Consider the following 13,445-nt stretch of genomic DNA (forward strand, 5'->3'; position numbering starts at 1 on the left):
AGCTCTCACCCAGAAGCAGTGCTTGCCAACTCCAGTTCAAGAAATTACTAGATCTACTGTGAACTGTCTCCAGATTGGGTAAACAGTAACTAGAACTACAGTATGAATAGTGAAGATGGGAATGAGGAACTTTTTAAAGATATAAAGTTCTTCACCTATAAAATCTTATAGCACAAGCTTATCCAGAGGATAGTCCTCATTTAGAGTATGATTGGCAGTTTGCAGTTGAAGATGACAGAGATTATTAATATATCCAGCAGAAAAAGTAGTGGTAGGGAAGAAAAAAATAAGATCAAACAATACAAAACAGTTTTAAAATAAAATGCTAATAAGTAGAACAATTTATTAAATCACACAAACAGAGAATAAATATGTAACAAGGAAAATCTAAAAGGATCCCTGATCCTAATGAAATTGTGTGGACTGGCAAAGTGTAGTTATATATTTCTAGCCAGCAACTTGGCTGGAGGCCATATCAAATATGGAGAATTGAGTTCACTGTTCATAGTAAAACTGAAAAGTGATTACTACTTCAACTGACTGAAAATGCACTCCAACAGTGAGCTTGATATTGAGGGATTTTTCAGTGACTGAAGGTTTCCCATTACCTTTAAAATCTTCTAGGAGAGGGCCTGCAGCTTATCCTTGTCCAGAGAGTAATCCTCTGTCAGGGCAAAAAGAGTGTTTAGAAGGCTTCAAATCATGCTCTGTCCTGCTTTTGAGGCCACAGAATGGCTTAAATTGAATCCGCCTCAGCCCAGCGTTAGCCTGGGACGCAGCCCCACCCCTGAGGATCCAGGGGTGGGGCTGCGTGGGTTCAAAAAGGAGTTGTTGGGAAAGGCCCAGTGTTCTGGCAACTCAATGGCTCAGGACCGCACGGTGGAATGGTCAGGTGAAGCTCCGACACTGTAGGGTATGCCTGGAATTTGAACTGGGATGATGGTAAAGCAATCTGGTATGACCTGACCTGGACTAACATTTGCAGTAGGTAATGGACTGCTGGACTGGATTCAGCGCCACTTGTAAAGAAACTGATGCTGTGCAAATAAAACCCTTGTGTTTGAGTACAAAGGAGAACTGTGTATGTATCTGGGGAAGGGCGCCGACCTGACATCCTCCTCTTCACAGCCTGTTTGCAGATGCAGATGATAGAGATGAGTAGCATGTCATGAGTACCAGTTTTACTGATTACATTGTTTGGCAGAATGTAATAGTAGCATTCTTTGCCAACAACTTAAGAGGTTATATTAAATATGGAGAACTGAGTTTGCTGTACATCAGTGAGAGGTGATTTCTTAATTTATTTTTAATAACATTAAACTGCCTGAAGATACGATCTACATCTACATAGCTGGGAGGGAGAGTTGGAACAGTAGGTGCCAGATTATTGTGAACATAGTAGGATCTGTGTAGGATGCAATTCACATAGTATTGTGAACATAGTAGGATTCTATGCAATTCACATAGATTATTGTGAACATAGTAGGATCTGTGTAGGATGCGATTCACAGCAGAATGTTTCAGCATTATTAATTCTTCCCTTTGGATGTAGCGTATGCTGCCTCACTGACTCTCTTTTCTGTTTATTTCCTCTGGGGAGGTCACAAACATTTTTGCCAGCTGTGTAATTGATTTCTTGGTATGATGAAGAGCCTCATGAATGGATAATGCAGACATTTGGCAAAGGATTTTTATGCTGTCTGGCAAATGATTTCGGATTTCCTCTAACAAGTACAGTATGAAGTTAACGCAGTGTTCCGGTACTGCTACTTCTGCTGCTTCTGGCACTGCATCTTTCCTGATCGCCTTCTCGCCTTCGTACCCAAGCCTAGATTGGAGATACATGTTCTGGCAGGTTTCAACCATTAGGAAATCCAAATATACACTAGAAAGTGCTATATTGTGTCCAAGTGATGTGACAAGCTTGAGAAGGCCATCAATTAACTTTGTTAATGTTGATGGATCAATATTATTTTCCTAGAATGTTTTGTTGACCAGGCTGCACCTCTGATAGCATATTTGTTTGGCCAAATATCAGAAAAGGCCTGCTTTGGGGATTGCAGTACTGGCACTGCAGTTGCTCTGCCATATCACAGCATTCCTTTTCTCATGCAATTGCAAACAGAAATTTTCAGTTCAAGCCTCTGTTGGAGGATTCACTTTAGCACTGGCTCCACTGAAATCCATTTAGGTAATCATGTCTACAGTATCTTCTGTAACTCTGCTGCATTATTAACTGCAGCAAATACTTCTTGTAGGTTATTTGCTTTCTAGCACTGAGGGAGAACCAATTGTAAGTCTCCTTAATTAAACAAAAAATCCCAAAACTTTGGAAATGACTGTTCATAAGCACAGAAAAGTTTAAGAACTGAACTATGGCATATGCGCTGTACTAGAACTAAGTGGGGAATTTCGAATTTCAACTTTGCAAACACAACACTGTTTATGAATGTCATTCCTGAGCTTTGTTCCAGATCCAGTAAATGGGTTTCTGTTTAGCCTGAACATTGCAATGGAGCTCTTCAAAGTGAAACTATTTCATCTGTCATGAAATCCTCAATTTCTACAGCACTGAGAAACCTTCAAACTATTTTGTTTTGTTTCCTGCTAAAATATTTTGTGACAACACCAAAAATCTTGACCATAGAAATGTTACTCGATTCCTCCAAGTGTAAGCTGAACTGACAAATGGCACTAGCAAATTCATGAAATGAAGGATTAGTACATTGTTTTTGATAGATGAACACTCTTTGCAGCTTGAGTGCAGATGCATGATGGCAACCCTTGAATTGTGCTTTTCATAACTCAGTTAAATGATCAGCAGTGTACAGGGCCCAAAGTTCAGCAATGGAGCCAAAACAGCTTCAGATTCTCCAAAAGGTAAATTTCCTGAACAACTGAAAGAAGGTACAGAGAAGGGCGATCAAAATGATAAAGGGGATGGAATAGCTCCCCTATGAGGAAAGGCTAAAGAGTTAGGGCTGTTCAGCTTGGAGAAGAGACGGCTGAGGGGAGATATGATAGAGGTCTTTAAGATCATGAGAGGTCTAGAATGGGTAGATGTGAATTGGTTATTTACTCTTTCAGATAATAAAAGTACTAGGGGGCTATCCATGAAGTTAGCAAGTAGCTCATTTAAAAATAATCAGAGAAAATTCTTTTTCACTAAATGCACAATTAAGCTCTGAAATTTGTTGTCATAGGATGTGGTTAGTGCAGTTAGTGTAGCTGGGTTTAAAAAAGGTTTGGGTAAGTTATTGGAAGAGAAGTCCATTAACTGCTATTAATCAAGATGACTTACAGAATAGCCACTAGAGATGTGAATCGTGTGCTAGATCGTCTTAATGATCAGGTTCGGCTGGGGGGAGAAATCTGATCGATAAGATATGTGAATTGGAATTGTTTCCGATTGACATCGCTAATTTTTTTTTTCCGATTCACATCGCTAATTTTTTTTTTAGGGATGCCTGTGCCGCTAAAAAAAAAACCCACCCGACCCTTTAAATCGACCCCCCTTAGCCTCCCCCACCCTCCCGACCCCCCCAAAACCTTTTAAAATTACCTGGTGGTAAGATGGCGCCGGCCATCCAGTGCTCCTACCATGTGACAGGGGCCGGCCAATGGCAAGGATACCCTGTCACATGGTAAGGGCAAACGGGCATCGGCGCCATTTTCTTTTAGCGCAGCTGATGCCTGGGAATGGGAAATCGCTCCCCGAGGCCCCCCTGGACCACCAGGTAATTTTAAAAGGTTTTGGGGGGGTCGGGAGGGTGGGGGATCGATTTAAAGGGTCGGGTGGGTTTTTTTTTTATCTGGCCATCGGCGCCATTTTAATTAGTGGCAGCCAAAATGGCGCCGATGGCTCGAGAGCGGGAGATCGCGCCAGGACCCCCCCCACTGGACCACCAGGTAATTTAACATTTTGGGGGGGTTCGGGAGGGTGGGGGAGGGTAAGGAATTGGTTTTAAAGGGTCGGGGTGGGTTTAGGGGTTGTTTTGGTGCGGTTTTCCCGCCCTCCCCCAAATAATTCCCGTGCCTTATTTAACGATTTAGGACGATTTATGACGATAAATCGGGGGCATTTGTATTGTATCATACACTCTGACGATTTAGGACAATTTTAAAATTATCTGATGATAATTTTAATCGTTCAAAAACGATTCACATCCCTAATAGCCACTGCTATTACTGGCACCTGTAGTAGGGGATCTACTTAGTGTTTGGATACTTGCCAGGTACTTGTAACCTGGATTGGCCACTGTTGGAAACAGGATGCTGGGCTTGATGGACCTTTGGTCAGACCCAGTATGGCATGTTCTTATGTTCCTATGTTCTTAACATGTGGCAAATAAATCGATAAGCACCTACTTGGCATCCGAAAATGATTTGTACATTCAGTATGGATGTTCATTCATTTAAAACGAAGGAGGTTTATGTAACAAAAAAATCTATTTTTTGTTCTTTCTGAATGAAACAAACCAAAAATAGACTTACTTGAAAATAATTGAAAATTTTTGAATATTTTTAGTTTATTACAACCCCCCCTAAAAAAAACCCAGAGAAAAACAAAAGGTGGATTCCTTAGGCCCTAACTGCTGCTGCTGGGCCTGACCAAGGTCTCCCCAGGCCCCTCTGCTCCCCTCACCCCTGCAAATGCATAAGCTGGGGTTGGGGCCTAGCTGAGCCAAGCCAGGGGTTCCTTGTTTCGTCATTGTAAATAAGTCAGGGCTTAGGGTCTCCCCAGCTCCCATGTACTCCTTCCATGGGGGTTGTCATTCCAGAAAGGGGTAGGAGCGATCGTCAGTCGCTCCTGCCTCACTGGCTCCCTTTCAAAAATGGCACCAAGCTAACTCAAGTCATGAGCACAATATGAATTAGGGGCACAAGTTTTATGCACGAAAATCATGGTTTATGCTCCTAAATCATGCTTTCTGCACATTAACCATGATTCATGTGTGCAACACATAGTATGCCTAAACCATTTTTTATGTGCATAAATCATGCGTTATGCACAGAAGACACTATTCGTGTGCACAAAATATGTTTTCTGTGCATAAATCTTCTGTACGCGTTTTCAGCTTAGTGCTCTTTCTTAAACTCCACCTTTAGCTTACTGCATCAGGACTTATTTTTAGCATGTGCATTAAGAAAGTGTACAATGAATTTCAGCAGAGTTTATTACATCAGCCACTGAAGTGGCTTTAAGCTTTCCATGGTCCTTCCTGTCCATCTGCTGCTCCATTTATGTGCAGCAGGAACTTGTCTCTTCCAGAGCCCTGCCTATTTCTCCCTCTGTTCTTGGCTTTTGTTTCTCTGCCTTAACTGCACCCAGATCATCTTCAGCTGGCTCCTAGGGTGTTGGCTCTGCCAGACTTCTTACTCACAAGCCTGATCTACAAGGCTAGTCTACTTTTGTTTATTGGATTGATATTCTGCCTTTCAGGCACTTCAAAGCAGGCTGTGTGTGGGTGCTATAGGTCACAAGGAGCAATAGTGGGATTTGAATGCTGCTTTCCTTGCGTTTGTGGCCTGCTGCTCTAACCACTAGGCTACACTCCTCTTTTGTGCTCATTTGAGTTCTTTTCCTTTTTGGAGTTCTCCCTACTGCTGTGGTGTGACAAGTGCAGTGTGTATCTCTTCTGAGACTACATTACCCAAAAGGCCCCTGTTTGAAATTATACAGTCTCTTTTTCCTTTTTCCACTGTTCTTACTGTAAAGTTTACTCTTTCTCTGACAGATTGTTCTCTCAGGCTCACAGGGCCAGTTCGACACATACAGAATATCTATTTCATCACAGAAATAAACCTACACAGCACATTTCCCACCTTATATATACATACACATGCAGTATAAAGCTCTATCCACTTTGTACAATCATATGAGCTTTTTTTTAAAACTGATTTGAAGTATAGATGAATTCATGCATGCCTATATGTGTAGGAAGATAGAGGAGGCAATGTATTTGTATTGGGAGAACAAGATAGACAGTTACTTTTTAATTTTCAGAAGTACCTGTGCATGATATGCGGGTTTATCTAAGCAAATTATAAGCTGGTATAACTCTATATGGATGGTATTAGCCATATAACTTTGGGTGGAGTTTCACCCATAAACTTTAGTTTATGACCAAACATTCACCTAAAGTTATGTGGTTAAAACACCTGCTGAGCAGTTTGATTTTTTGTTGTTGTTTTGTCAAATCTGTCTTTTTCAAAATATGACCTTCATAATTCTTAGAGTTTAAAAATGATTCCTGCATTAAAAATGTCATAGTAAGATGCCTCAGTGGCAATGCTATGCACTAACACACAGAAGGCCCCCCACCCAGAAACCCAAGTTGGGTCTTCCGCGCCTGAAGGGAGGAGAAAGTCATGGTTATCATCGTAGACATCTGGTGGCAGGATTTAGAATCCGTGACACAGGATTCCTGAAGAAGCCCGGGTGCTTGGCTCCCAACCAAAGGACTCTTGCTGTAATGACCAATCTAGGAACAGTAGGGAAAGTCCATTAAAATAAGAGGAAAATCCCTGGATAATTGTGAATGAAGAATCGTGGCACCAGAATCCCAGCGTTGGTTCAGAGTGAGCAGGAAGAGAAAGGGGAAGAGGGAACTAAGAGATCAAACCCCCCCCCCAGCATACCCAAATAGGTCATTGTGTTTATAGGGCCATCAGGTAAGACACAGTCATAAACAACAAGATACCCTTTCATGCACAGCGTTCACACTGGGACACATTTCTTTGTCTCTAGGACCAAGATGCACTGAGACAACAACATTATTTTTTCCTCTTTCAGAGACTGCATTGCGCTATGTTTCCTGAACAGCATTACAAGCTTTGTTGCTGGCTTTGCCATTTTCTCGGTGTTGGGTTTCATGGCCCGTGAGCAGGGAGTGCCCATTTCGCAGGTGGCTGAACAAGGTATGGGCTGCAGGGCTTTTGGGGTACCTCAAAACCAGTATAAGATGTCCGTTGTTGTCGTCAACAGTAAACAGATGCAAATCCTAAGTCGTTCTATCTGGCAGTTTCTGCACATATTTTGCTGCTATTGTTGTCCTTTATGCTTTTTTTTTTAAAAAATTTTTTTTTTATATCAAAAAGGAAACCAAATGCAGAACTCTGGAAATATGGTTTCATTTTGCAGAAATTAAGAACACCAGACTATGATATTCCATAATTCATTATTCTGAAGCGCAGAAATAATTCATATCCTTTCTTGTCATACTGCAGAGGAAACCATAGATATTTTTGTAATTATTGTTTGAATAGTTTTGATATTCTTTGCCACTGTGTAATAAAGCTTGCAACATTAAGCATCTTTGAAATCATTTAAAACATTAGTGATTTTACTTACCCTATATATAAATTTCCTCATTAATGCTGGTTGTACTATTTAGCGTAAATACCTAAAATGCTGAATGCAGAATATGTAGTTAATTTTAGTGGCCTTAGCAGGTTGTGTTACCTTAGGTCTTAAGGAACTGAAAAACACTACCCACAAAATCATATATAGAGCTCTGACTGCTCCCTCCCCCCTGCTCCTTCACACTTCCATCTCCTCAAAACCAAACAAGGACCTTTGGGCCTGCCAACTATCCTGGGGCTGCTAAGCATTGAAGCAATAGCAATCATAATACAATCAAATTTGACATAATCACTGGAGGGAGGACATTAAGTTTAACTATTACAGTACCATATAACTTTGAAAAGGGATACTATGTTAGAATGAGGAAATTAGTTAAAAACAACCCTAAAAGGTGCAGTTACAAGGGTTAAAAGTTTGCATAAGGTGTGGAAAGTTTTTAAAAATACAATTTTGGAAGTCCAAATAAAATATATTCCTTGCATTAAACACAGCTTCTAGTATGGTTTAATGATGGGTTAAAGGAGGCATTTAAAGCTAAAAGGCATTAAGGCGTCATTCAAAAATAGAAAGCAGACCCAAATGAAGAAAATAGGCACAAGCATAAGCATTGGCAAGTTAGATGTAAAAAAGTAGTATGACAGGCCAAGAAAAACTTTGAAAAACTTGCCGATGAAGTAAAAACTAATAAAAACATTTTCAGGTATATGTGTAGCAAAATGCTTGTGAGGGAATTAGTTTCATCACTAAATGACCAAGGAACAAAAGAGTTTCTCAAGGAGGTCAAGGAAATAGCAGAATTAATTCTTTGCCTTGGTTTTTATGGAGAAAGATGTTGGGAACATACCCAGGCCTGAAACATTCTGTAATGGTGGTAATTCTGAGCAACTAAAATAAATATCTGTGACAATGAAGGATGTAATAGATCAGGTTGAAAAACTAAAGAATAACAAATCACCAGGACCAGATGGCATCCAGCCAGAGATCTAAAAGAACTAAAACATAAAGTTGCTAACCTGTTACTAGTAATTTGTAATTTATCTTTTAAAACAGTCACAATTCCTGAAGACTGGAAGGTGGCCAATGTGACACTGATTTTTAAAAAGGGTTCCAGGGGTGATCCAGGAAACTATAGACAGTGAACCTGATGAGGTGCCGGGCAAATTGATAGAAGCCATTCTTAAAAATAAATTCACTGGCCATATAGATAGACGTGGCTTAATGGAGAAGAGTCAGCATGGTTTTAGCAAGGGGAAGTCTTGACTTATCAATTTGTATAATTTTTGGAAGGTGTAAATAAACATATGGTTAAATATGAGCTGATTGATAGGGGTAGATTTTCAAAGGGTTATGCGCGTACTATACATGCGTCACCCCCGAAAACCTACCCCTGTGCGCGCTGAGTCTATTTTGCATAAGCTCGGTGGCGCGCCCAAGCCCCGGCACGCACGTATGTCCTGGGGCTTTCAAAAATGGCCGGCATGCGGCAGCACGCGCATGTTATAAAATCGGATGTACATTTGTGCGTGCCGGGTAGAGCGCACAAATGTACCCCGCATGCTAAGGATTTAAAATCGACCCCATACTGTATTTGGATTTTCAGAAGGCATTTGACAAAAGTTCCCCATAAGAGGCTCCTCAGGAAATTACAAAGTTATGGGAAAGGAAGCAGTGTTCTGTTGTGGATTGATAACTGGTTAAAAGATAAGAAATAGATGGTAAGACTAAATGGTCAATTTTCCAAATGGAGAAAGGTCATTAGTAGAGATGTGAATCGTGTCCTCGATCGTCTTAACGATCGATTTCGGCTGGGAGGGGGAGGGAATCGTATTGTTGCCGTTTGGGTGTGTAAACTATCGTGAAAAATCGTTAAAATCGTGAGCCGGCACACTAAACCCCCCTAAAACCCACCCCCGACCCTTTAAATTAAATCCCCCACCCTCCCCCAATGCTTTAAATTACCTGGGGATCCGGCGGTGGTCCAGAACGGCGGCGGTCCGGAACGGCCCCCTCAATAGAATCGTGTTGTCTTCAGCCGGCGCCATTTTTCAAAATGGCCGCCGCAAAATGGCGGCGGCCATAGACAAAAATGATTCGACGGAGGATGTCGTTCCGGACCCCCGCTGGACTTTTGGCAAGTTTTGTGGGGGTCAGGAGGCCCCCCCAAGCTGGCCAAAAGTTTCCTGGGAGTCCAGCGGGGTTCCGGGAGCGATTTCTTGCCGCGAATCGTTTTCGTACGGAAAATGGCGCCGGCAGGAGATCGAGTGCAGGAGGTCGTTCAGCGGCGATCCGAAACCCCCGCTGAACGACCTGGACCACCGCCGGATCCCCAGGTAATTTAAAGCATTGGGGGGGGGGGTTCGGGATGGTGGGGGATTTAATTTAAAGGGTCGGGGTGGGTTTTAGGGGGTTTTAGTGTGCCGGTTTTCCTGCCCTCCCCCTTCCCCCGATTTACGATTTTTTAACGATAAATCGGGGGAATTGGTATTGTATCGTGGCCCTAACGATTTTTTGACGATTTAAAATATATCGGACGATATTTTAAATCGTCAAAAAACGATTCACATCCCTAGTCATTAGTGGAATGCCACAAGGATTAGAAGTGGGATCTGTACCATTTAAGATATTCATCATTGATCTGGAAATGGGAATGACGAATGAGGGTATCAAATTTGCTTTGGACAGAAAATTATTCAAAGTTGTTAAAACAACAGTGGATTGCAAGGAACTGCAAAAACAGCTTGTGAGACTAGGAGACTGGGCAACTGAATGGCAGATGAAATATAATGTGAAAAAGTGCAAAGTGATACACATAGCAAAAAATAATCCCAACTGCAGGTACATGATGTTGGGTTCTTTATTGGGAGTCAGGAAAAGGACCATGGAGTCCTTGTGGATAATATATTGAAATCTTTTGCTCAGTGCATGACAGCAGTCAAAAATGCAAAAAGAATATTAGGAATGATCGAAAAAGGAATTGAGAATAAAACAGAAAATATATTGCCACTGTATCAAGCAATGGTGTGATTGCACCTTAAGTATTGGGTGCAGTTCTAGTTGCATTGCTTATGAGAAAACAGCCAGAGCCAGCCTGAGACTGAACTCTAGCCAGCACCAACCAACCCCTCCACCAGACTAGACAAAGACATCCAGGTCCTACAAGTCCTCTAAACCTTCAACCCCCTTGTCCCCAGAACCAGGCAAGAGTCTCCAGGCTCTCAAAATCTCCCAATCCCTGGCACCCCTCCCCCTCCCCAAATCGGACAAGGGCCTCACACCCATCTCTTCAAACCAGACAAAGTCATCTGGGCTCTTTGACCCTACCCTCAGCCTGCACAGACCCACCATACACCCATAGTCTTCCTAATCTTTGCTGGTGGGAGGGAGCCAGTTTCCCTCCTGACAGCTGCAATGCCAAAATCAAATGATATCACCGACACTCTGATCTAAATGAAGATAAGGTGCATCTAAAGGTGAGTGGGGAGAGAGTATTGGAACTGGATGCCCTTGTTTGGTTTGGAGGGCACGAGTCCAAGAGTCTGGATTCTCTTGTCTGGTTTAAGAGGTTGGGAGGATGTCTGATTTGAATGGAATGGTAGGGGACAGAGAGGGTTCAGAGGGCCAAGAGGGCCCTTGTCTGTTTTTTGGTTTTTTTTGGGGGGGGGGCAGGATGGGGGTCTGTGGTCCTGAAGGCCAGATATTGTCTTTTGGGAGATGGAGAGGATATGGAAGGGGGACTGTATTTTAGTCAGGGTGTGGGTGTTGGTGGGAGAGGTTCCCCATTCTAACTGGCTTTTTCAATTTGGGCTGGTTTGCATGGGGGGAACCTGAGCTGCCATATGTAGCAGTGAGTCCATTGCCATGCTGTCTTTCATCTAGCCATAGAAATGCTACTGCGTTCTGCACCTCATTAATTTGGAACTTTAGATGTTACAGTTAATGTACTACCAGAATTAAAATTTTATTTCATGGTACATTTTAAATGTATGCAGTTATTAGAATTGTTGTATGTATTTTGCATATTTGTATTGGCAAATGGCAATGAGTTGGAGTGCTCTATTTGATGATTGTGTAAATCTGTTGAGTGGTGGATGAAGTGCCTTTATTCATTGCGTTGTATCTTACCTGCAGGTCCAGGCTTGGCATTCATTGCATACCCAAAGGCTGTGACGATGATGCCGGTCTCTCAGCTCTGGTCTTGCCTCTTCTTCCTTATGTTGATCTTCCTGGGACTGGACAGTCAGGTACACCAAACAGCCGGCTAGAAATAAGGAGGCACACTGCATCGCCTCCTTCCTTTTTTTTCCCTTTTTTCTTGTCATTTCTTACCACTTCAATATCTTCTATTGTCATCTCAGATGTTCTGCCTCTGCTTTTTTGCATGCTGTTAGCCCATTTCTTTTCCATCTATTTGTTTTCTGCTTCTTACTGCTCAGTGTGGGCATCTGGCTCAGACTCCATAAATCCTTCATTCTCAGGCCACTGATTTTTCTCCCATTTTTAATCCCCGCCCCCTCTCTCCTCATCCCTCCAACCTAACCTTTGCTGCAACCAATCACGGCTCCCTTGGAAGCTTGGTGTTGCTGCAGAGCAAAGCAATGACTCTCTCCTGCTTTGCAGGGGCTTTAGATATTGCCTTAGGAGTCTCCCCAGCCCTTACTGGCTCAAGGATCAGAAATCAGGACTGAAAATGAACCTCGATTTCCTGCATGGTACTGCTGAGTGCTGCTGCTTGGCCATTGGGCTGGAACTTTAATACCCTTTTAAGGAACTATATTTCTGTTTGCTTTTTTTTTTTTTTTTTTTTACCCTACCTGTTGCATGTTGCTCTCCAACTAGCAATCATTTTATATCTTAGTAGCCAGATATTCATCTTGTACAACTTCAATAGCTGATAGGGACATTTGCCTTGTCAGCAATATTGATATCATCTTAGTGGTGATTATGAATGCATATCCTCAAAAGCAGTTTCATGCTACACATCATACATCAGATGCTGCTCTTTCTCTACCCATATGTATCTTAAGTTGATAATTCATTGTTCCTTTTCTATTCTTTGCTACTGCTGTGCTTCCTTTCCACCACAATGTCTCACTGACTTTTGCTGTTCAGATTCTGTTATTTTTGGGAAAACCTCTATTCTTAACTTTTGCGCTGCAAAGCCTGGCAAATGGGAGAAAAAAAAAAAAGTCAGTCATGAAAGATAGCAAAGTGTAAGTGGAGAATGAATAATAAGAAAAGAAGTATGAAACATGGAGTAATAACAACAGAGAACGTCTTTAACTTATCTGTGATGTGACTCTCAGTTCGTTTGTGTGGAGAGCCTGGTGACGGCCATTGTTGACATGTTTCCAGCTGTGTTTCGAAAGCGTTTTCGACGAGAATTGCTGATCTTGGGGATTGCAATTGTGTGTTATCTGCTTGGACTGCTCCTAGTCACTGAGGTAAGGAGGGAAAGAAAGGAGGGGGATAGATTTTCTTTCAAATGTCATTGTAACATTTTTACTACTCTGCATTTCAGTTCTGATCTCAGGCATGGAAGGCACTGCACTTCTGACATTTCATGTATGGGGAGGACAGCTTTCAAATTCATTTACCCAGGTTACATAGAAATCAAAAGTTATGTTATTAACACACCACCACCAACATGCACTAAGTTGTGATACAATTCAAATTAAAATTCAATAAATAATGTCAAAATAACTACAATCATTGCATACAACAAAGGAAGTATAATACAATAGATACTCTAAAACAATATCACAATATAAAATACATTTGAATTCAATAATAATAGGATTAAAACCGATAAAAGAGAAAAAATAAATTCAACGAAGCTAAAAATTAAGATTGGTGCAGGAGTGGCAAAAGAGTCAGGTTTTTATTTAATATCTGAAGGAGACATAATCAGACATAAGATAGGATTCTTTAGAAAAAAAAGTTCCATAAAAGAGGAACAAAACAGGAAAATGTTCTCCAAGCTCCTGGTCGTGATTTGAGGTTGAGGCAGGAGGGGGGTGAGGGGGCAAGAGAAAATGGGTACGGGTAGGGCAGGATGGTTAGGGGCTACTTGATCAGGAGA

General features: G+C 41.7%; 1 protein-coding gene across 2 annotated transcripts in view; it reads left to right on the plus strand.

Annotated features, from left to right (window-relative positions):
* The window catches only part of LOC115090605 (sodium- and chloride-dependent betaine transporter-like), a 230,648-nt gene that overhangs the window by 192,844 nt on the left and 24,359 nt on the right, over positions 1-13,445 (plus strand). For both annotated transcript variants that reach the window (XM_029599946.1, XM_029599947.1), the window contains 3 exons: positions 6,797-6,921; positions 11,495-11,607; positions 12,670-12,807. In XM_029599946.1, the coding sequence (XP_029455806.1) occupies positions 6,797-6,921; positions 11,495-11,607; positions 12,670-12,807 (376 nt within the window). The remainder of the gene's footprint in view (positions 1-6,796; positions 6,922-11,494; positions 11,608-12,669; positions 12,808-13,445) is intronic.

The sequence above is a fragment of the Rhinatrema bivittatum genome, chromosome 4, assembly GCF_901001135.1.
Source record: "Rhinatrema bivittatum chromosome 4, aRhiBiv1.1, whole genome shotgun sequence".
In the NCBI taxonomy this organism is placed as follows: Eukaryota; Metazoa; Chordata; class Amphibia; order Gymnophiona; family Rhinatrematidae; genus Rhinatrema; species Rhinatrema bivittatum.